Source organism: Schistocerca serialis, chromosome 3, assembly GCF_023864345.2.
Source record: "Schistocerca serialis cubense isolate TAMUIC-IGC-003099 chromosome 3, iqSchSeri2.2, whole genome shotgun sequence".
In the NCBI taxonomy this organism is placed as follows: domain Eukaryota; kingdom Metazoa; phylum Arthropoda; class Insecta; order Orthoptera; family Acrididae; genus Schistocerca; species Schistocerca serialis.
Window position 1 is genome coordinate 251,793,563 of NC_064640.1, and position 23,454 is coordinate 251,817,016.

The following is a 23,454-nucleotide window of genomic DNA, read 5'->3' on the forward strand; positions in this document are numbered from 1 at the left end:
TAAATAACGAAAAGTGTGAAGTGATCCACATGAGTTCCAAAAGAAATCCGTTGGAATTCGATTACTCGATAAATAGTACAATTCTCAAGGCTGTCAATTCAACTAAGTACCTGGGTGTTAAAATTACGAACAACTTCAGTTGGAAAGACCACATAAATAATATTGTGGGGAAGGCGAGCCAAAGGTTGCGTTTCATTGGCAGGACACTTAGAAGATGCAACAAGTCCACTAAAGAGACATCTTACACTACACTCGTTCGTCCTCTGTTAGAATATTGCTGCGCGGTGTAGGATCCTTACCAGGTGGGATTGACGGAGGACATCGAAAGGGTGCAAAAAAGGGCAGCTCGTTTTGTATTATCACGTAATAGAGGAGAGAGTGTGGCAGATATGATACGCGAGTTGGGACGGAAGTCATTTAAGCAAAGACGTTTTTCGTCGCGGTGAGATCTATTTACGAAATTTCAGTCACCAACTTTCTCTTCCGAATGCGAAAATATTTTGTTGAGCCCAACCTACATAGGTAGGAATGATCATCAAAATAAAATAAGAGAAATCAGAGCTCGAACAGAAAGGTTTAGCTGTTCGTTTTTCCCGCGCGCTGTTCAGGAGTGGAAAGGTAGAGAGATAGTATGATTGTGGTTCGATGAACCCTCTGCCAAGCAATTAAATGTGAATTGCAGAGTAATCATGTAGATGTAGATGTAGAATGTCATAGGAATGTGTAGGGGCTTATTTACGTTAATTTTCTCGTAAAACTGGGCGCCCTCTCGTGGTGTTCATTCTAATGATTATTGCGAAAACGTCTTTGCAGCAGATCAACTGCTCTGTTGTCTAAAGTGGAAATGAATCACTGTATGTACAAAATGGCGCAACCCGGTTTTTAAATGTGCGTCCAGTCACTGTATGCTCGCGGAATTCCATCTTTAGTAGTATAGTAATGTAGATATATGTTACCAAAAGTGTAAGAGCAGTCCAACAGCTGTTAATGGATCGCACTAGATTTGTGAAAACCACATTGATTTGAGGATGACAAATAATCACAGCTAGGGTATGAATCAGTAAATGATTTTCCCCCTTAGTGAAAGGTAATTGCTAACTGAAGGTAAAAAGGAGTAATTGTATTCCTGGTAATATAGTTCAACGTCTGATGACGTGATTGAGGAAGCAATGGAAGTTGATTTGGAAGACGTAGGGGATCCAGTATTAGAGTCAGAGTTTATTTTGGAAGACTTGCTATCAAAGAAGGCAGAAGGAATAGATACCGTTATTTCAGAATTTCTAAAATCATTGGGGAGAAGTGGCAACCAAACCACTATTCAAGTTGGTGTGCAGAATCTATTAGTCTGGAGACCTAACATCGGACTTTCGAAACTCGAATGTAGGCAATGGCAGATAACTGCAAGAACTATTGCACAGCCAGCCTAATGGCTCATGCACCCAAGTTGTTGACAAGAATATTATACAGAGGAATGGAAAAAAAACTGAGGACCTGTTAAATGACTATCAATTTAGCTTTCGGAAAGGTAAGGGTACCAGAGTTACAGTTCTGTCGTTGCGATTGATAATGGATGTAAGATTTAAGAAAAGCAAGTCACGTTCATAGGATTTGTTGACCTGGAAAATGTGTACAACGCTGCAAGATCGTGCAACGTGCTCTAAATGAGCCAAGAGGGAACAATGAGAATGGAGGACCAAGAACTAAATACTCGGATTAAAAAGGGTGTAAGACAGGAATATAGTCTTTCGTCCCTACTGTTCGATCTAGACATTGTAGAACTAATGACATATAAAAGAAAAGTTCAAGAGTGGGATCAAAATTCATCTGAATGAATATTGTTAATTTCCATATTTTTGGAACCCTGAAGAAAGACATTCGTGGCCGCCAATTTTCTTCGGCCGAAGTGGCGCACGCCTGGTTACAATCACGGTTCCGTAGGCAACCGCAAACGTTGTTCCATGAAGGCACTGACCGTCTTGTCTAACAGTGGGAAAAATGAATGAACACTTATGGTGATTACTATTGAAACAATAAACTATTTAGTTACTTTTCTCCGTATGTTTCGTTTTCACTTGAATGCTCCTTATAGAACGGTTTTGCTTATATCATTTCGTACCTTCACCATTGTCAGTTTTCGCTGTTAATTATCATGCAGCCTGCATTGCCATTATTTTACATTCGTACGACTGTGTTCCGTTTCTTGGCCGTAATGTCACGTGTTTTTTATGCACTTACGCTGACATTGATAATAGGCTCTGCAGCAGCGGGGCATAACCATTATGCCTTCTCATGAAGTTTGATACCCATATTCACAATAGAATGTGTAAATTCAACTACAGTGTCCGTTAAGACTTAAACTTTTTACGGTTCCATAAGAAAACGGAAATGTATTTGCAATTTTGAAACTGGCTATATTGGCTATATATGCTGAAACTAGTTGGGTATAACACGTGACTAAGAAGAAGTCTTAAGAAATATTTCAGCCTAAGTGAAAAAAATGTCGTCTTGTGAAATGGCAACATGACTGCAATTATTATTTATTTTCCGCCCTTGGTCAGTTGCGGCTGTTATGCCATTTTCAAACGGTGACTGCAAAGAAGTGATCGTAATTGCAAACAATAGGGCATAGAAAGAAAGCAAATAGACGAAAAATAAAAAAAAAAAGAATTACAAGGAGTAACTACCACTTCTTTTAATTTGGTAGTTGTTAACTACTTTTGTTTTTCTTTGTCACTTTTATATGTAATACGACTGTGGCAGCTTCTAGGAGAAACGTAAATGTCGACTCTATTCTATAAATTTATGGTTGTGGAGCCCACTACGTATTTGATTTCACATTCCCACCTTGTTTGTTGGATCTCCTCCAGCTGAACTTGGAATCACACAAGACAGCATGTTTAAATCCGCACGCGTGCGCCACAGCTCTCTGCAGTCCTTTGTGTACTGTTCTACACTCCATCTATGATCATTCTTCCTTGGTGTTGCAATTTTCACAGTTGGTTGTCCATATACATCCAGTGGCACGGTGCCTTACCTAAGACGGGCCTTAGAAATAGCAGCAGATTTACAAACAGAAACTTTTACTTTTATTTCAAAAGTTTGGCCCAACACTGTTGAGGCACTTGTCCCACTGGCGGTGAATGACCGTCTCGTAATATTCTTGTTGCGTTGGGACCGTGTTCGAAAAGTGATGCTTAAGGTCCTCGATCGAAGCGAATCATTTGCCTCTCAGAACCTTCTTTAGCTTACCAAAAATGACATAATCGGAGGGAGGTAGGTGTGGACTGTATAGAGGGTACTGAGGACCTCCCATTTGAATGTTTTCAAGAGCTACTTGACTGCGTTTGCTGTACGGGTCCTTACATCGACGTGGAGCAGAGTTACCCCGCGGAGGCCTTACCTGGTTGTTTGATCTGCTCGCTTTACGAAGCGTAGTCAAGGTTTTTGAGTATCGCTAAGCATTCGCCGTTCTTCCATGCTGCAGGAAGCCGATAAGAAGGTGGCCCCTTTTGGTCAATGGCGAAAATATCCTTTCCCGCAGTTGTGTGGACGGCCATGGATTTTTTGGGCGTCGGCGACCCTGCATGCTTCCTACGGAAGCTTAGTTATTTCGACTCGGGGTAGAAGTTATGACTCCATGTCTCGTCCCCATCGGCCAGTTATGACCGAAGCTCATTCTCTTCCTTAGCATAATGTTGCAGATGTCTAAGACAGAGAGTCCCATTCCACATGCTTCCTGTGCTGCGTAAAGACTGTGGGGCGCACACTGCATGCACAATTCGTGAAATTTCAGTCTCCTCTTAAAACATGGCATGAACACTTCCGACTCTCAATCCAACCTGTGCGGCAATGGTTGCTACCGTAACTCGCTGGTCCTCAATAACGAGGGCCTCCACATGCTGGACAGTGGCACTGATAATGCTATTTGGCGTTCCACCCCGTGCATCATCGGCCAACGACATCCGTCGTTGCCTAAAACGCTTCTGCCACGCCTTCAGCGTTGCAGTGGAATGTAGTGCTATCCCTACATCTAAATCTACATGACTACTCTGAAATTCACACTTAAATGTCTGGCAGAGAGTTCATCGAACCAACTTCAGCCTATTTCTCTTCCGTTCCACTCCCGAACTGCGCGTAGGAAAAATGAACACTTATATCTTTACGTGCGACCTCTGATAACGATGATCATTCTTCCCCAAAGAGGTAGACGTCAACAAAATATTTTCGCTTTCAGAGGAGAAAGTTGGTGATTGAAATTTCGTAAGAAGATCTGGCGGCAACGAAAAACACCTTTGTTTTAGTAATTGCCACTTCAACTCGCTTATCATGTCCATGATAGTCTCTCCCCCATTTCGCCGGCCGCGGTGGTCTCGCGGTTCTAGGCGCGCAGTCCGGAACCGTGCGACTGCTACGGTCGCAGGTTCGAATCCTGCCTCGGGCATGGATGTGTGTGATGTCCTTAGGTTAGTTAGGTTTAAGTAGTTCTAAGTTCTAGGGGACTGATGACCACAGCAGTTGAGTCCCATAGTGCTCAGAGCCATTCTCCCCTATTTCGCGAGTGTACAAAACGAGCTGCCATTCCATGAACTTATTCAAAGTTCTCCGTCAATCTTATCTGTTAAAGATCCCATACTCCGCATAAATACTCCAGAGGAGGGCGGACAAGCGTTGTATAGTCAGTTTCTTGTGTAGATTTGTTGCATCTTCTAAGTGTTCTGCCAATGAAACGCAGTCTTTGGTAGAATTCCCACAATATTTTGTATACGTTTTCCATACATTTGGTCCGCAGCTCGTGGTCGTGCGGTAGCGTTCTCGCTTCCCACGCCCGGGTTCCCGGGTTCGATTCCCGGCGGGGTCAGGGAGTTTCTCTGCCTCGTGATGACTGGGTGTTGTGTGATGTCCTTAGGTTAGTTAGGTTTAAGTAGTTCTAAGTTCTAGGGGACTGATGACCATAGATGTTAAGTCCCATAGTGCTCAGAGCCATTTGAATCATTTGAACCATACATTTGTGTCATTGATTTTCTGTTTCTCGCACTCCTTCGGCTATCATGAAACTCACCACACCTGTTTGCTCTTCTTCTGAAGCCACCACTTCACTGCTTTCAGCACGACTGAGTTCAGTGGACGGTCGACGCGTGAGTGTGCTCCTTCTGTCGTCACGAGGGTCTGCGCCCTTGCCCCTATAGTGGCAAGTTAGGGACCTCTCCGCTCTAATAGGGAGCGCAGTTTCTTCCGCAGGCAACACCATTACGACCCTTTCAGCAGATTTAATGTTACAATGTCCAGCTCCCCCCCCCCCTCCCCCCTCCTTCTTTCTCATTTGTGCACCTTCTCTGGATAACGTACACGTGAAAGTTGGGTGAATGATGATATCTGTGAAGAGAACCATGATGTGGATCCAATACTCTGTCAGCTAACAGTGAGAAAAGCCAGGCCCACGCTAGAGTTGACGCAACTCCCCGCCCAGCGACCAGTTACTGGGCGCGGCTTTACTGCCAGTGTGGGCGCAGCTGACTTCTGAGCGGCCCACGTTACCTGTCCTTGCAGCTAACGACACGTATGTGACTGAACTGCACTATTTTTGCTTCGTCGTGTGTTGGCAGTGCATAAGGAAGCGAAGCACTGTCTCGTTGTTCCATAAAAATTCTGGCAGTACTTCTGTCGAACAACGAGGCGTCGTAACTCTAAAAAAAACGCCGGACAGGTGCGAGTAGGACTCGAGCTCTGAGGGTTCCGTACAAACTTAATTATATATGTATATAGATAATAATAATTTCGCCTGGTGCAAGTCTTTCTGTTGGACGCCACTTGGGGTACTTGCGTGTCCTTAACCTACCCCAGTTGTCTAACAGGAGAAAGGGGACCTAGAGTTTAAAGTGGAATCCGAATCATGTGTTATTTCTGGCGACTCCTCACATCGTTGAGAGGTTAAGCTAGGTTAAAACAAAGACTGAAAAATCCAGGGGTCGACAGCGATTCGATTCCGCGACCCCACGGTTTGGTGATACGCGCTTCGACGTCCTCTGTCAGTCAATCCCATCTAGTAAAGATCCCGTAACAAAAAAAAAAAAAAAAGAAACGAAAAGAAAAACAACGAGGCCGACAGACAAACATACGGGTAACAGACGGCAAAAAATATTTTTATGTGATATAATAACAAATTAACAACTTTCGAATTTTTTCCTTTAGTTGTACTGTGAAATCTTACTTTTTTTATTGGATTGACTTAAAAGCTTAAATGTTTTGCACCGCCAAAGAACCGTAGATCTTACTATGTGACATAAATTTCAACTTGATACCTCTACCCGTTCCTGAGAAATAGGAGTCTTAACAGTCGAAGAGACGGGCAGTCAGACAGACAGACGGAAAACGGAGTGTTCTTGCATAGATTCCGTTTATACTAATTGAGGTACGAAACCCTAAAAAATCTCCGATACGACAAGGAACTGAATCCTGCTTGGTGTAATCCGCTCCCTTCCACGCAAATGAAAAATGAAGGTCACGGTTCAGCGTCTCATCGATGGCAAGTAATCAGTATAAATAGAACTCTAGCTCAGTTGGATAAGAAACAGGAAGGGACCGGTCGCGGCTTCCTTAAAGAAACTACACTGTCACTCGTGTGAAACGGTTTATTGAAGCGGCAGAAAATGTTAATAGGAGTAACTGGATGGATATTTCAGATCCAGTCTGAAACTTCCTGGCAGATCAAAACTGTGTGCCGGACCTAGACTCGAACTCGGGACCTTTGCCTTTCGCGGGCATGTGCTCTACCATCTGGGCTACCTAAGCACGACTGTCACTCGTGTGAAACGGTTTATTGAAGCGGCAGAAAATGTTAATAGGAGTAACTGGATGGATATTTCAGATCCAGTCTGAAACTTCCTGGCAGATCAAAACTGTGTGCCGGACCTAGACTCGAACTCGGGACCTTTGCCTTTCGCGGGCATGTGCTCTACCATCTGGGCTACCTAAGCACGACTGTCACTCGTGTGAAACGGTTTATTGAAGCGGCAGAAAATGTTAATAGGAGTAACTGGATGGATATTTCAGATCCAGTCTGAAACTTCCTGGCAGATCAAAACTGTGTGCCGGACCTAGACTCGAACTCGGGACCTTTGCCTTTCGCGGGCAAGTGCTCTACCAACTGAGCTACCCAAGCACGACTCATGCCCCCTCTTGACAGCCTTAATTCCGCCAGTACCTCGTCTCCTACCTTCCAAACTTCACAGAAGCTCTCATGAGATCCTTTCATATCAGCGCACACTCCGCTGTAGAGTGAAAATTTCATTCTAGAAACATCCCCAAGGCTGTGGCTAAGCCATGTCTCCGCAATATCCTTTCTTCCAGGAGTGCTAGTTCTGCAAGGTTCGCAGGAGAGCTTCTGTGAAATTTGGAAGGTAGGAGACGAGGTACTGGCGGAATTAAAGCTGTGAGGACGGGCCGTGAGTCGTGCTTAGGTAGCTCAGATGGTGGAGCACTTGCCCGCGAAAGGCAAAGGTCCCGAGTTCGAGTCTCGGTCCGGCACACAGATTTGATCTGCCAGGAAGTTTCATATCTGCGCACACTCCGCTGTAGAGAGAAAATTTCATTCCAGATCCAGTCTCCTCGGATAAGAGTTCAGTGTGTCAGCCACAATGACATGTCGCAAGGCCACGAAATGAAATGGAAAGCAAGAACTTGTGAGTACGAGCGGCTAGCAAAGCTGAACAGTTAGCGAGCTAGGAGTCCTTCCCCAGTTTATTTCTCACACCACCGTAATACAGACATTAGTTTCAGTAGTGTTGAGGGACAGCTCAAACTGCTAAAAATTCAAAAATGTCCAGAGCCCAATAGGATCCCTATCAGATTCTCTACGAAATTTGTGTCAGAGTTAGCCCCTTTTTAACAGTTACGTGCTGTAGATGCCTGTGTAAAAAATAAAAAATAAAAAAGAATTGCGAAGTATTTGGAAGAAACTACAGGTCGCGCATATCTACAGGAAGAGTAGCAGAAGTGGTCCACAAGACTACCGTCCAATATCTTTGACATCAATCTGTTGTAGAATGTTACAACGCATTTTGAGCTCAAACATAGCGAGTTTTGTCGAACATAATACCCTCCTCCGCGCTAATCGGCCTGGATTCGAAAACAGGTATCTGGTCATTTGCAACTCGTGCTATCAGCAAATATCATAATATCTTACAGCCATGGATCAAAGGAGATAGAGAGATGTAGTGTAGTATTCCTTGACATCCGAAAAGTTGTTGGCTTGGTACTATCGGTACTATACCAACACTTATTTAGGAAAGTACGATCGAACGAGGACGTGGCATATTATCTTGGATGGAGAGTCTATGAAGTATGGCAGAAGTTTCTTCAGGCGTGTCTCAGGGGAGTGTGTTGGGAGCTACACTGTTCATGCTGTGTATTAATGACCTGACAGACAGTATTAATAATAACCTCAGGCATTTTGATGATGATGTATCTGCATTAATGTACTTTCCAAAAAAAGCTGCACGAATGTTTAGTCAGATCTTGATAAGATTTCAAACTCGTTAGCAACTTGCTTTAAAAGCTCAGACATGTGAAATTGTGCACTTCACAAAAAAAAAAAGAAAGAAAGCGAAGTATACTATGACTACTATACGTGTGAGCCACAATTGGAATCATTCAACTCATACAAATACTTAGGCGTAACAACTTTTATGTGAAGTGTAATTATTACACGGGCCCGAAGACTACATTAGGCTGTTAACAGCACACACACTGGCCTTTAAGCGATCATTTATCCCGCGCCCCTTTCGCGCGAAACCCTAACATGCGGTACAATAGGAGGTACCCTCTGCCATGCACATCACAGTAGTTTGAAGAGTGTAGATGTAGCTGTAGATTCTCAGATACGAAGGTGAGCCACACTAGGACGTATCGGCACACTACATTAATAATCGCTGACCCGGCGCAGCACCAGGCCGTAGCTTTTAAGCTATTTCCACACTCGTCTTGTTACGTCTTGCTTCCTGAGGGAAAAACACACATACACACGAAGTTAAAACAGGAAAATATTCAAAACAAAATTTAAATTTTTCACGGACAGATATGTTGTGACACCTCTCCAGTGTTATGGGACGACAAGAATTGTATGGGGTCACAGAAACTGGTAAATTCCAAACCTTCGATGAGCGCGTGCCCATGAGATGCATACACCGAAAGACGCTGATACTTCTTAATCACAATTACAGCATTTTAATGCTGGTTTTGCAGTTTCGTATTGCTGAATGGAGCACTATTTAGAATGTAAGAGAAACTGGCTAACGGTAATCGTCATCCAGCGGGGCACCTCCGCTGATGCAGTATTCCTTTGCAAGCCACAGCTGCAGCTGCCATTTACAGCGGGATCTGGCAGGCCTTGGAGTTGCCAGCACTCGCAAAGCGGTAGCCGCCGGTTAAATACCGGGCGACCTCGCTGTTGTCAGACGCCGAAGCCAAAACGCTTCCGACGCCAAGTTTTATGCAAATTGAAAGGCTTACTGGGAGATTTGGTTTCTTACACGTGCACCAAAACGTATGTTCACAGTTTTGCACTACAACAATTTTACTTTTGCATTTTGAGCGAAAGCTAATTTGCGGGTAACTATCCAAAGTACGAGAGGAGTTAAATAAGTAATGCAGCGCATTTTTTTTTCTCGGCCAACTTAGATTGGAAAAGCGGAATTTGTTGTGGGACACCGTGGAATATTCTCGCTTCAACCCATACAGTTTTATGAAGTTGGCGGCGTTATACGGAGCCTTCAAAATGGCGTCTGTAACGGAGGTGAGTTTGCATCAGAGAGATGTCATTGACTTTCTCTTGACGGAAAACCAGAGCATTGAAGATATTCATAGGCGCTTGCAGAATGTCTACTGAGACATGACAGGGAACAAAAGCACGGTGAGTCATTGGGCGAGGCGTCTCTCATCATCACAATAAGGTCGTGCAAACCTGTCCGATCTCCCACGTGTCGGTGGGCCGAACACAACTGTCAGTCCTGCAGTGTTGGAACGTGCAGACACTCTCATTCGAGGTGATTGATGGATCACAGACAAACACCTCGCTGCAAAACCAGATGTTTCTGTTGGTAGTGCTGACACAACCGTCCACCAGTTGGTGTACACAAAGATGTGTGCCCGCTGATTTTTTTTTTTTTAACTAAGAGACTTAACTTCTAAGGTCATCAGTCCCCTAGAACTTAGAACTACTTAAACCTAACTAACCTAAGGACATCACACACATCCATGCCTGAGGCAGGATTCGAACCTGCAACCGTAGCGGTCGCGCGGTTCCAGACTGTCCCCCTGGGTTCCTCAGTGCCTAATAGAAGACGATGAAGAGCAACTAAGTACCATCTGTGCAATCAAGAATGTACTCCGTGGGAAGCAGTATGTGAATGATGGGGAGGTTAGTGCAGCAAGACGCTGGTTTCGACTTCGCCCAGTAGAGTGGTACATACGGGCATACAGGCCCTTTCAGTGCGGTGGCGAAAGGTCGTCCCATTGAACGGAGATTATGTTAAAAAATAGGATTTTTTAGCCAAAAGAGTGGAGAATAATATGATGTTCTGGAATCCTGAATAAACCAATCTGTTTTCAGAAAAAAATGTGTAGCATTACTTATTGAACGCCCCTCGTACCTCTACAACTAGCTAGATGATAAACACAATGTATTTTACGAGTAATGTAATACCTCTGATTATCTGCGCCTAGATGGTAACGCCTTGAACAACGATTATACTGGTGCTGGTCCAAAAGTCAGTCTTCAAAGTATCTAAAGTGTTTAATTTTTCTTAAATTGGCTGCCAAGCATAGTGTGAGACCATAAAGACACTAAAAAAATAAAAAACTATCACGTTTATACTGTTATTTGCATTATCACTAAGTGTCATTGTTCTATCAGACAATTTAATCATTTAAACAAGCAAAAGAAATTGTTGTTAAGTGTTACTTAAATCAACGGCGCAATCTTGATGGAATCTGCGATGTCAAACAGAAATCTTACCGCTGTACTACCAGACACGCCATGCTTTTCACCACGCGAGAAAACATTGTTGTTGTTAAGCAGCTTCACTTTGCAGATTGGCAGGTATGGCAGCAGAGCAACTTAAACTGGAAAGACCACATAGGTAATATTGTGGGGAAGGCGAAACAAAGATTGCGCTTTGTTGGCAGAACGCTTAGAAGATGCGACAAACCCACAAGAGAGACAGCCTACATTACACTTGTCCGTCCTCTGCTGGGAATGCTGCTGCGCGGTATGGGATCCTTACCAGGTAGGATTGACGGAGGACATAGAAAAAGTTCAAAGAAGGGCAGCTCGCTTCGTGTTATCGCGCAATAGGGCTGAGAGTGTCACTGATACGATACGCGAGTTGGGGTGGTAGTCCCTGAAACAAAGGCGGTTTTCTTTGCGGCGAGATCTATTTACGAAATTTCAATCACCAACTTTCTCTTCCGAATGCGAAAATATTTTGTAGACACCCACCCTCTGTAATAAAAAAAACTGCGTAAAGGAAACAACGATCAACGTGAACGGATGTCATGTGGCGTCCGCCCAGACCAAACGCAACAAACTGTATATATAAATGGTCAGCGTGACGGACTGCCGTCCTAAGAGGCCCGGGTTCGATTCCTGGCTGGGTCGGGGATTTTCTCCGCCCAGGGGCTGGTATTGTGTGGTTTTCATTATCATTTCTTCCCCATATCCGGCGCGCAGGTCGCCCAATGTGGCGTCGAATGTAATAAGACCTGCACCAAGGCGGCCGGACCTACCCCGTAAGGGGCCTCCCGGCCAATGACGCCAAACGCTCGTTTCCATTTTCATATTAAAAGGAAGAAGGGCGTAGGCATTTTTTGAGTTGCGGCAAAACTGTAGCTTGAATTCAGTAGCGGTTAATTCATACAGTGTACAAGGTTTTTCAAGACTTCACAGACAACGTGGGAAGCCTATGTTCTGGACCTAATGAAGATACTCAGTTATGAAAAAATTAGTGGTACTCTTGTTAGTAATATTAATAGCGTCGTAGATCACGATACCTGAGGCGATATCGAATACAGCAAACCCAATCTCATGAGACTAATAGAGAAGATGCATGAATGAAAGAGTCACAACACTGACGTGCAAACGTCCAAAGAGGTGCCAAGTCGAAAGGCGTATGTAGGGCTGGGAGCCACATGAAATTATCACTATTAGGCGAGGTTTTAAACCGCATGCGCCTTCACCAGGGAAATTCTTATGTACTGGGCACAATCTTCTTAAGAGAGGACATGGTTCTGCAATCGAGTGTCAGATATAAATATTAGATAATTCAAAAAAACAGTTTTTGATAGAGACTAATGAAAGGTGTAATCCTATACAAACACCTAAGTAATTAACTAAATACACTTCCTTACTTTTTAGTGAGATGAAGTAAATATATTCAGTGTCTCCCATCGTTGCGGTCTAAATATTTTCATAAATACCTTTGTTTGTATCCTTCACAATTCTGCTTAGAAATTCGAGCTTTTAATCTTAGGACATGGCCGTTCTTAAGCTCTTTAACCGATTATTGTAATCTGGAAAAGAAGTGAGGCCCCTCTCACATGCTATCCATACCTTGATATGTGGTGTAGCTCTATGGAGAATCACCTTCCGTACGGCCTAATAAGCATTTTCGGCGAGCATTGGGGCTTCCTCCTAAGGCACGAATCTGTAGATCGTTGCCCATATTGTTACCCTCCTTTGCTTGATTGGCAGTTCCACGGAGCATGAGAACGGACTGGTAAAACACTGGACTCGTTTTCAAGACGAGCCGGTTTCAAGACTCCAACCAGCTATCCTGATCAAGGTTTCACGTGGTTTGAGTAAATTGTTGCGTGCAGATGTTGAAACACTTCCTTGAACAAGCTCTCGCTTGTATTCCAGGCGTAATTTATCACGGCGAGCTAGTGCTACGGCTTTGAGAAATACGCTGTCGCCACGACACTTAATTTTTTTTAAAAAAAAGTGCATCTGCGAATGTTGCATAGCGTTATTCCTTACCTTTCTCTTTACAGACGGCCAGTTAGCAACCGTTACACTAACGAGCAGTGCTGCTGACAAAACCACACTTACTGCTGGAGCTACTTTCCAAGGGAAGACCTTGGATTGCTATTGGAGTTCGTCCAGTTATGGAGTTTCGCGGCCAATTGCGTCAATTTTCGATTATATTCGATGTTATACTTTGGGCCATTCACTTGGTAATGCTTTGATACTATCCTAAGATGCCCCACTAACTATTTCACTTTCATGCCTTCTTTTCCAAAAGAAACAATTACACCTTACATCCCAGGCTGCTCTTCCCTTCGTGTATCACGATCAAGCCTCGCCATATAACTATAAAGGCGTTATAGATGCAGACATTTAGGATCACTACTCGTATCCTGTTTTCAGACAGGCCCTATACATCAACAATAGTGAAAAACAGCAATATATTATCTGTTAAGAGTATGAGGCTATTAGAGAGCAATGTTGATGAAACGCCAATGGCCGGCCGTGGTGGCCGAGCGGTTCTAGGCGCTACAGGCTGGAACCGCGCGACCGCTACGGTCGCAGGTTCGAATCCTGCCTCGGGCATGGATGTGTGTGATGTCCTTAGGTTAGTTAGGTTTAAGTAGTTCTAAGTTCTAGGGGACTGATGACCTCAGCGGTTAAGTCCCATAGTGCTCAGAGCCATTTGCACCATTTTTGAAACGCCAATGGGAGCCGGGACTTGAAACAAAATTCTCTTCACCCGAGGCAAAAAACAACTTTCATTTTCTACTGCTCTTACATTAGCGACACAAATAATTTGAGAAATGGATAACGTAGCTCAGTGTTGTAACAGTGGGCATGAAGTGAAAGAGTGAAGCTGGACTCGCGTATGTCGACCGTGGTCCAAATTTTCTCTGGTTTCCCTAAATTACTTCGCTCGATGGTTACTGCTGATTCACTCATCCCACCTTGTGCAGATAAGTTAAAGATTTAACTCTAACTAGCTGTGGACAAAAAAATGGTTCAAATGGCTCTGAGCACTATGGGACTGAACATCTGTGGTCATCAGTCCCCTAGAACTTAGAACTACTTAAACCTAACTAACCTAAGGACATCACACACATCCATGCCCGAGGCTGGATTCGAACCTGCGACCCTAGCAGTCGCGCGGTTCCGGACTGCGCGATTAGAACCGCTAGACCACCGCGGCCGGCAGCTGTGGACAGAAAACAAAACAGTAACGAAAGAGAAAGTAAAAGCATACAAGTAGATCATATGTTTGATTACTTATAAAGACCACGAAACAGAATACAGAACATAACACAGGCAGCATCCTACCAACGATTGATCCCAGTGTCGCACGGAGTAATTTACTTGTAATAGATGCGTGTCCCATGGATCTGTCAGACGTGTGCTGTAGACGAAACCAATGGATTAATCGAACATCCAACGAAAAACGGTGGAAAAGTCACTAAGAAACAAAAATGTAACTTTAAAAACTTCGAAATCTGTACCAAATTCAAGCTAATGTTACTCTTGATGCAACAATTATAAATGGAACTGTGATTATTCGTAGCCGATTATTAATGTTGAAATGTTTTGTGCCGGCCGTTGTGGCCGAGCGGTTCTAGGCGCTTCAGTCCGGAACCGCGCTGCTGTTACAGTCGCAGGTTCGAATCCTGCCTCGGGCATGGATGTGTGATGTCCTTAGGTTAGTTACGTTTAAGTATTTCTAAGTCTAGGGGACTGATGAGCTCAGTCACATAGTGCTCCGAGCCATTTGAACCATTTGAAATATTTTGTAAGGTTTTTGATATGTATATGATGTGTGATGTCCTTAGGTTAGTTAAGTTTAAGTATTTCTAAGTCTTTACTGTATGATTAAATGATGATGGCGTCCTCTTGGGTAAAATATTCCGGAGGTAAAATAATCCCCCATTCGGATCTCCGGGCGGGGACTACTCAGGAGGACGTCGTTATCAAGAGAAAGAAAACTGGTGTTCTACGGATCGGAGCGTGGAATGTCAGATCCCTTAATCGGGCACGTAGGTTAGAAAATTTAAAAAGGGAAATGGATAGGTTAAAGTTAGATATAGTGGGAATTAGTGAAGTTCGGTGGCGGGAGGAACAAGACTTTTGGTCTGGTGATTGCAAGGTTATAAATACAAAATCAAATAGGGGTAATGCAGGAGTAGGTTTAATAATGAATAAAAAAATAGGAGTGCGGGTTAGCTACTACAAACAGCATAGTGAACGCATTATTGTGGCCAAGATAGACACAAAGCCCATGCCTACTACAGTAGTACAAGTTTATATGCCAACTAGCTCTGCAGATGATGAAGAAATAGATGAAATGTATGACGAGATAAAAGAAATTATTCAGGTAGTGAAGGGAGACGAAAATTTAATAGTCATGGGTGACTGGAATTCGTCAGTAGGAAAAGGGAGAGAAGGAAACACGGATTGGGGGGAAGAAATGAAAGAGGAAGCCGCCTTGTAGAATTTTGCACAGAGCATAGCTTAATCATAACTGACACTTGGTTCAAGAATCATAAAAGAAGGTTGTATACCTGGAAGAATCCTGGAGATACTTAAAGGTATCAGATAGATTATATAATGGTAAGACAGAGATTTAGGAACCAGGTTTTAAATTGTAAGACATTTCCAGGGGCAGATGTGGATTCTGACCACAATCTATTGGTTATGAACTGCAGATTGAAACTGAAGAAACTACAAAAAGGTGGGAATTTAAGGAGATGGGACCTGGATAAACTGAAGTAACCAGAGGTTGTAGAGAGTTTCAGGGAGAGCATAAGGGAACAATTGACAAGAATGGGGGAAAGAAATACTGTAGAAGAAGAATGGGTAGCTTTGAGGGATGAAGTAGTGAAGGCAGCAGACGATCAAGTAGGTATAAAGACGAGGGCTAATAGAAATCCTTGGGTAACAGAAGAAATATTGAATTTAATTGATGAAAGGAGAAAATATAAAAATGCTGTAAATGAAGCAGGCAAAAAGGAATACAAGCGTCTCAAAAATGAGATCGACAGGAAGTGCAAAATGGCTAAGCAGGGATGGCTAGAGGACAAATGTAAGGATGTAGAGGCTTGTCTCACTAGGGGTAAGATAGATACTGCCTACAGGAAAATTAAAGAGACCTTTGGAGAAAAGAGAACCACTTGTATGAATATCAAGAGCTCAGATGGCAACCCAGTTCTAAGCAAAGAAGGGAAGGCAGAAAGGTGGAAGGAGAATATAGAGGGTTTATACAAGGGCAATGTACTTGAGGACAATATTATGGAAATGGAAGAGGATGTAGATGAAGACGAAATGGGAGACAAGATACTGCGTGAGGAGTTTGACAGAGGACTGAAAGTCCTGAATCGAAACAAGGCCCCGGGAGTAGACAACATTCCATTAGAACTACTGATGGCCTTGGGAGAGCCAGTCATGACAAAACTCTACCATCTGGTGAGCAAGATGTATGAGACAGGCGAAATACCCTCAGACTTCAAGAAGAATATAATAATTCCAATCCCAAAGAAGGCAGGTGTTGACAGATGTGAAAATTACCGAATTATCAGTTTAATAAGTCACAGCTGCAAAATACTAACGCGAATTCTTCACAGACGAATGGAAAAACCTGTAGAAGCGGACCTCGGGGAAGATCAGTTTGGATTCCGTAGAAATGTTGGAACACGTGAGGCAATACTAACATTACGACTTATCTTAGACGAAAGATTAAGAAAAGGCAAACATACGTTTCTAGCATTTGTAGACTTAGAGAAAGCTTTTGACAATGTTGACTGGAATACTCTCTTTCAAATTCTGAAGGTGGCAGGGGTAAAATACAGGGAGCGAAAGGCTATTTACAATTTGTACAGCAACCAGATGGCAGTTATAAGAGTCGAGGGGCATGAAAGGGAAGCAGTGGTTGGGAAAGGAGTGAGACAGGGTTGTAGCCTCTCCCCGATGTTATTCAATCTGTATATTGAGCAAGCAGTAAAGGAAACAAAAGAAAAATTCGGAGTAGGTATTAAAATTCATGGAGAAGAAGTAAAAACTTTGAGGTTCGCTGATGACATTGTAATTCTGTCAGAGACAGCAAAGGACTTGGAAGAGCTGTTGAACGGAATGGACAGTGTCTTGAAAGGAGGATATAAGATGAACATCAACAAAAGCAAAACGAGGATAATGGAATGTAGTCAAATTAAATCGGGTGATGCTGAGGGAATTAGATTAGGAAATGAGACACTTAAAGTAGTAAAGGAGTTTTGTTATTTAGGGAGTAAAATAACTGATGATGGTCGAAGTAGAGAGGATATAAAATGTAGACTGGCAATGGCAAGGAAAGCGTTTCTGAAGAAGAGAAATTTGTTAACATCGAGTATAGATTTAAGTGTCAGGAAGTCGTTTCTGAATGTATTTGTATGGAGTGTAGCCATGTATGGAAGTGAAACATGGACGATGACTAGTTTGGACAAGAAGAGAATAGAAGCTTTCGAAATGTGGTGCTACAGAAGAATGCTGAAGATAAGGTGGGTAGATCACATAACTGATGAGGAGGTATTGAATAGGATTGGAGAGAAGAGAAGTTTGTGGCACAACTTGACTAGAAGAAGGGATCGGTTGGTAGGACATGTGTTGAGGCATCAAGGGATCACCAGTTTAGCATTGGAGGGCAGCGCGGAGGGTAAAAATCGTAGAGGGAGACCAAGAGATGAATACACTAAGCAGATTCAGAAGGACGTAGGTTGCAGTAAGTACTGGGAGATGAAGAAGCTTGCACAGGATAGAGTAGCATGGAGAGCTGCATCAAACCAGTCTCAGGACTGAAGGCCACAACAACAACAACAACAACAACAACAAGTCTAGGGGATTGATGAGCTCAGTCCCATAGTGCTTAGAGCCATTTGAACCATTTGAAATATTTTGTAAGGTTTTTGATGTGTAGCTCTTCGTAAGTTATTTCATTTTCATGGTGAAATTTGGGTACCAAGCTTGGATTGATTTTCACACATGTATTCACCCTGTATAACACTTAAAATATGTGTATGTGCCTTTTTGACTGATTAAAGCCGTTTGTGAAACGGGTTTCCATACCTGTATCTCCCTACTACCAGATGGCTAGTACACCTCAAGATCCAAGGTTCATTTTGTTCAGCACCCCACTCCTACGTGAAAGCCGCATACTCGAAAAAATATCTAACTTATGCTTTTCTTTCCGACTATGACAATGAAGTTGTATACAAAAAGTCAATTTCACAAAGCTATTGTATTGATACAGTCATTTTCAAACGATTCTGTATGTTAACACACTCGTTAGCTTACAGACCACCTCCCTCTTTCCATTCGAACAGGTCTCTGAGGGACCGACGGTCCGACCGCCGTGTCATCCTCAGCCAATAGGCGTCATTGGATGCGGAAATGGAGGGGCATGTGGTCAGCACTCTCTTCTTCTGACCATTGTTAGTTTTCTGACCGGAGCCACTACTTCTCTGTCAGGCATCTCCTCACTTGGCCTCACACAGGCTGAGTGCACCCCGCATGCCAACGGCTCTCGGCAGCCCCGGAAGGTCACCCATCCAAGTCCTAGCCAAGCCCACAACGCTTAACCTCCGTGTTAGCGCTGGGGCAAAGCCATTGGCTATACGCTTTTCATACTATATTTAAAATCATAAGATGAACTGACACCCATGTTTCTATAGCCTAAACTGGACGCACATTTTACCGTCATATGATCTAGTTTTCGAGTTACTAGACTGTTACTACATACAACCCTAAGGTATTACTGCAACACTCTGGCATGTGTGCAAGTAAAATTTTAGTAACGAAATCAGAGATTAATTATAACGTCTGCAATATAGACATGCGAATTTTAAATACTCTCTCATTTCGTTGTTAAATCTTTGAAATTAAGCACAACATGCTCTATTAACGTCTTTAGTTGAAGTTTTATTGTAATAAAAAATAGGCCACTACACCCAAATGCAATTTGTATAAAAAAAATTTGTTTGGAATAAATGCTGCTGAAGAGTGTTACAACTGTCCCACAAGTAATGATAGTTAAGTGAGCTAAAATATTATAAATGCGTGCAGAGTGCTTCCTCTTATCACACGAAGAGTAAAACAAATCAAACCAAAGGTGAGTTCTGAATTAATAAATTACCACTGAATTAAGGTATATGTATCCAAATGTTTTTGTGTCATCTGCGGACTCCTCGATGGAACAGACCATCATTATCGTCTTCATTGCATTTTATATCCACGGGAACACTTAATAGTTTCGCACTTCGAAACAAATTTGCATTATCATTTTAACTGACTCAGCTGTGGGTTCTTGGTGAAACATTGCATTAGGTTGGGGCATAACTTCGTAGCATTTTTGTTTTGCATGTTGGTATCCCGGTCGTTATGGGTTTATTTATCGATCGACATTTTTTATTTGTAGTTCACTGTTGCTGTTTGAGCTTACATATTGTCATTTTGTCATTTGGAGATACTGAATGGAGCTGTGAACGCTAGAAAATGAGTACCAAATGGATAAGTCGGAACATTTACGACATATTCTTCTGTTTGACTTCGGTAGCGGGGTGACAGCAGCGGGGAGCCGTGTCTGAGGATAATGCCATTGGACACAACACAGGAAGAAAATGGTTTTCTCGTTGCAAGGAGGATCGTTTTGACATCAGGAAGACCTTCGGGGTTTAAACGCGTTAGTCCATAATGATACTCGTCAGTGCATTCGAGAACTGGCAAATATGATGAACTGTGCTCATTCCACCATAGTGCGACATTTGCATAAAATGGCGAAGGTTCAAAAGTCTGGTGTATGCTCTAAGCCAAAATCACAAAAATCAGCGGGAGGCGATATGTGCACCTCTGCTTGCTCGTAATCAGTTGGCTCGTGAACAACACCGAATATTCCTATCCTGTATCGTTACTGATGACTATTTTTTTTCTTGTTTTGTCGCTGTGTGTGGCCGTGAGAGATCAATGATCTAGTTCGACCGCCATTTGTGTAGACTTTCTGGCGTCCTGCTATCGCAGTCCGTTGCCCGTTTTGTCTTGAGTGTTTGTACTTTATCCTTTTGTGCTATTGCTTGTTTTTTTTACACATGTACTACTTACACATTGTTTTGTTTTATACATTTCGTTTACATATTGTTGTACTTATATAAAATATTGTCGCTGTATTGCCATACGCAAAATAAAAAAATAAAAAAATTGTTGTCTTTATGCTAACATTAGTAAAAGGAAGGAGTGTTTGAGCCAAAACAAAGCACAACTCTCCATTCGAAGACATGCGCTCATCCACAAAAGATAATGTTATGTATCTGGTGAAACAACGAAGGTGTGGTGCACTGCGAATTCCTCCCCCGAGGTGTAACCATCACTAATGACATTTATTGTCAACAACTGAGACGTCTTACATACGCAGTCCAAGAACAACGACCAGGAAGACTGCGTGAAGTGTGCTACTCCACGATAATGCCCGACAGTATTCTGCTAGACTAACAAAAAACACCATACAGGAGTTGGGTTGGGGAGTCATACCGTACACACCTTATTCACCTGATCTTTTGCTCTCAGATCTTCACCTTTTCTGCTCTTTATCGAACAACCTTCAGGGAACTTCCTTTCCGGATGAAAATGCGCTCGGAACGTGACTCGACGAGTTCTTCGCCTCAAAACCAAATGATTTCTACACTCGCGGAATCGAAAAGTTACCCTCTCGTTGGCAGACTTGTAAATAGTGAAGCAGACTGTTATTGAAGTCTAGAGTCTCTGTTATGTGTATTTGTTGTGTTTTTTAAAACTTATGGAAAAATGCTATGATTTTATGCACCAAATCAATACGTTGAATTAAATATACTAGCAAATAGGCTACTAACCCGAAATCTAGGTCAAACGGTAGTAATAAAGTTTGTGAAACAAGGCTAAAAAAAGTGTTTCGTTTAGTTAATACAAATTCGCTTGAAGCTAGAGGCGTAAGTATCAGCTGCGTGCGACTGAGAAAATAGAACATTTGACGAAGCATCGAATGCAGGGAAGTTTTCTGTCACATATACCGTACAAACGCTAATTCCGTTTTGATTCCTTCGATAGACTGATGTGTGCAGACAAATTCTTCCCCAGAGGTTGTCGCAGGTTTACTGAAACCAGCGATTGTGGGAAGGATTGGTGGTCAGCGCTCTCATGATACAGTTGAGCACTGTCGCGGCCTTATGATCTGTTCTGTAATGGATGCAATTTGTATTTCAAGAAGAATCTGCATGTAGAATTTTCACTTCCATTTTGCTGCACACCCCAAACGCTTTTGCTCTTCACTCAGTGCTGCAAATAAAACACTGTTTTAGTTTCTAATGCTACTCCATGTGTGTAATAAATTTCCTGTCGCTTTAGTTTCTCAACGTCTACAATAGTATTTTCTGTCATACAGTTTACAAATTGGAAAAAAAAATTCAAATACTCAGAACCAATGACAGTACACTAACCGGCTACTTTTATTTACAATTCATCCTTATATCTTAATTTGTTTATTTTCAGGCCACAAGAAAGAGGATGTAAAGCGCTCAAGCTTCTCTGCTGCCACCTGAATTTTCTGCGCAGAGAAGAGTACGATGGTAAGCTTGTCTCCAATCTCTATAATACGTATGTCGCGAGCATGAGTAGAATTCTTTGCAGCGAGCCGAAGAAATTAGTGTCGTTACGGGGAACTCAAAGAAGAAATCAAATACAATTATTCCATTCACTGGCCAAAATTTCAGCGTGATGAATTCTTTACTGCTACGAGCAGTCTATATTTAACGCTTACCCACACAAATACACACACACATACACACACACACACACACACACACACACACACACACACGGAGTGAGTAAGTATAAGAGAGGGGGGGGGGGGAGGGAGGGAGAGAGAGAGAGAGAGAGAGAGAGAGAGAGAGAGCGCTCACGCCTTGTCGGGAGCATGAAATCAAAACATAAACACGAAATATTACATGTAACTTCTTGTAACATTGTTCAAAATAAGAAAGTAACTTCCACACATTTTTTCCTAGAAACTGTAAATGCAGTTGAAAAACATGTCTTATTGTGATGAAAACAGTAAGTGAGAATAAACTTGGATCCTATGGCAGCAAGCGCAAACGCAAGTGCGAAAAAATCCTTAAAACTTCACAGAACCGAATCACGACATAGTATAATGATTCAAAAGTGTACGTGTGTCCTCAGAAGAACAAAGTGCCTGTTACATGTAAAGCCATATTTTTGTTTTCACTGCTGCACTCAGAGAGGTTGTGTTTGGAAGGCATGTATTCTACCTATAACCAGGATCTCCAGGTTTAACGTTACCATCAGTCGGACAGACCACCACAAAAAGTGTTCTGTGCTCTCACTCCACCAGACATCGTGGAGAGGTTTGCGTTATAATTGAAGACACCGGTGCACAATCTGTTAATGCGAGCATACATAACCAGATTTCTTCCCCTGCAAGTGAAATTCCAGCAATGCGAATTCAAAATCGAGAGAAACCTCTATAATACGAACACACATAGTAACGTAGCTACAAAAAAATACATTAAACCTTCATTACAGATATTCTCTACAGAAACGCGTAAAATAGGGTGTACGAAATTAACAAAGAAAGTGGAAAACTGTTTTCATAGTAGCTCGAATACTCAAGGTGTGAATGCAGTGTGGTATGCACTTGGTACGCGACAACAACGAACTAACAACTGCGAAGCCATATCGGTCAGCGAAATCAGTGCTGAAAAAAAAAAAAAAAAAAAACACAGAAAAAAATGAGTGTTGGAAAAGTACATATGTTCTATGTAAGTATTTTTCCATGATTTTTGTTATTGCAGTAATTAAAGTGATGTAATGTATTATATACGAAACAGGACCGAATTGGCGAAAATTGCGTAAAAAGTGCCTAATTAACGAAAATTGAGAAAAATTGCTGAATCAGGTGAGAGGGAAAGTTATGAGGCACTTGTGCAGAAATTGAAAAGTGGAGTGAGGCTGGAGATGCGGTGTCTGGTGACTGTGGCACATTGTTGGAGCGGGATACCTTGATGTGGGAAGTAGTGTGAGGCTTCTACAATTCTTGAACACTGTGGAACTGATATAAAATATTGAAAATGTCACGCCTGGGTATTCAGTTCTTGAGGTTACGGAAGTGTATTGCAATATTGTCGTATAACATCGGTTCCGAGTCACAGAGACCCACAAATTTCTGAAGACCAAAGGCCTTGAGAGTGCGTAAGTAGCACGTTTTGCGTAATGCTGAGTCCTGTAGAGTCTCTATCAAAATGAAGCGACTTCCTGCGCTTTTTACGGCCTTCGCTGCTGGCCGACTTAATAGCCCGCAATTATCTGCAGGCGCAGAGTAATTCTGCACCGTTACGACTGAAGTACGCAGGCACGCTTCCAGTCCCGTACACCAGGTC

General features: G+C 42.6%; 1 protein-coding gene across 1 annotated transcript in view; it reads left to right on the plus strand.

The window, feature by feature from the left end:
• LOC126470001 (uncharacterized) overlaps positions 1-23,454 on the plus strand; it is a 192,845-nt gene that overhangs the window by 40,856 nt on the left and 128,535 nt on the right. Inside the window, exon 2 of the mRNA XM_050097465.1 lies at positions 21,551-21,627. Within this exon, the coding sequence (XP_049953422.1) occupies positions 21,625-21,627 (3 nt within the window). The 5' untranslated portion in view covers positions 21,551-21,624. The remainder of the gene's footprint in view (positions 1-21,550; positions 21,628-23,454) is intronic.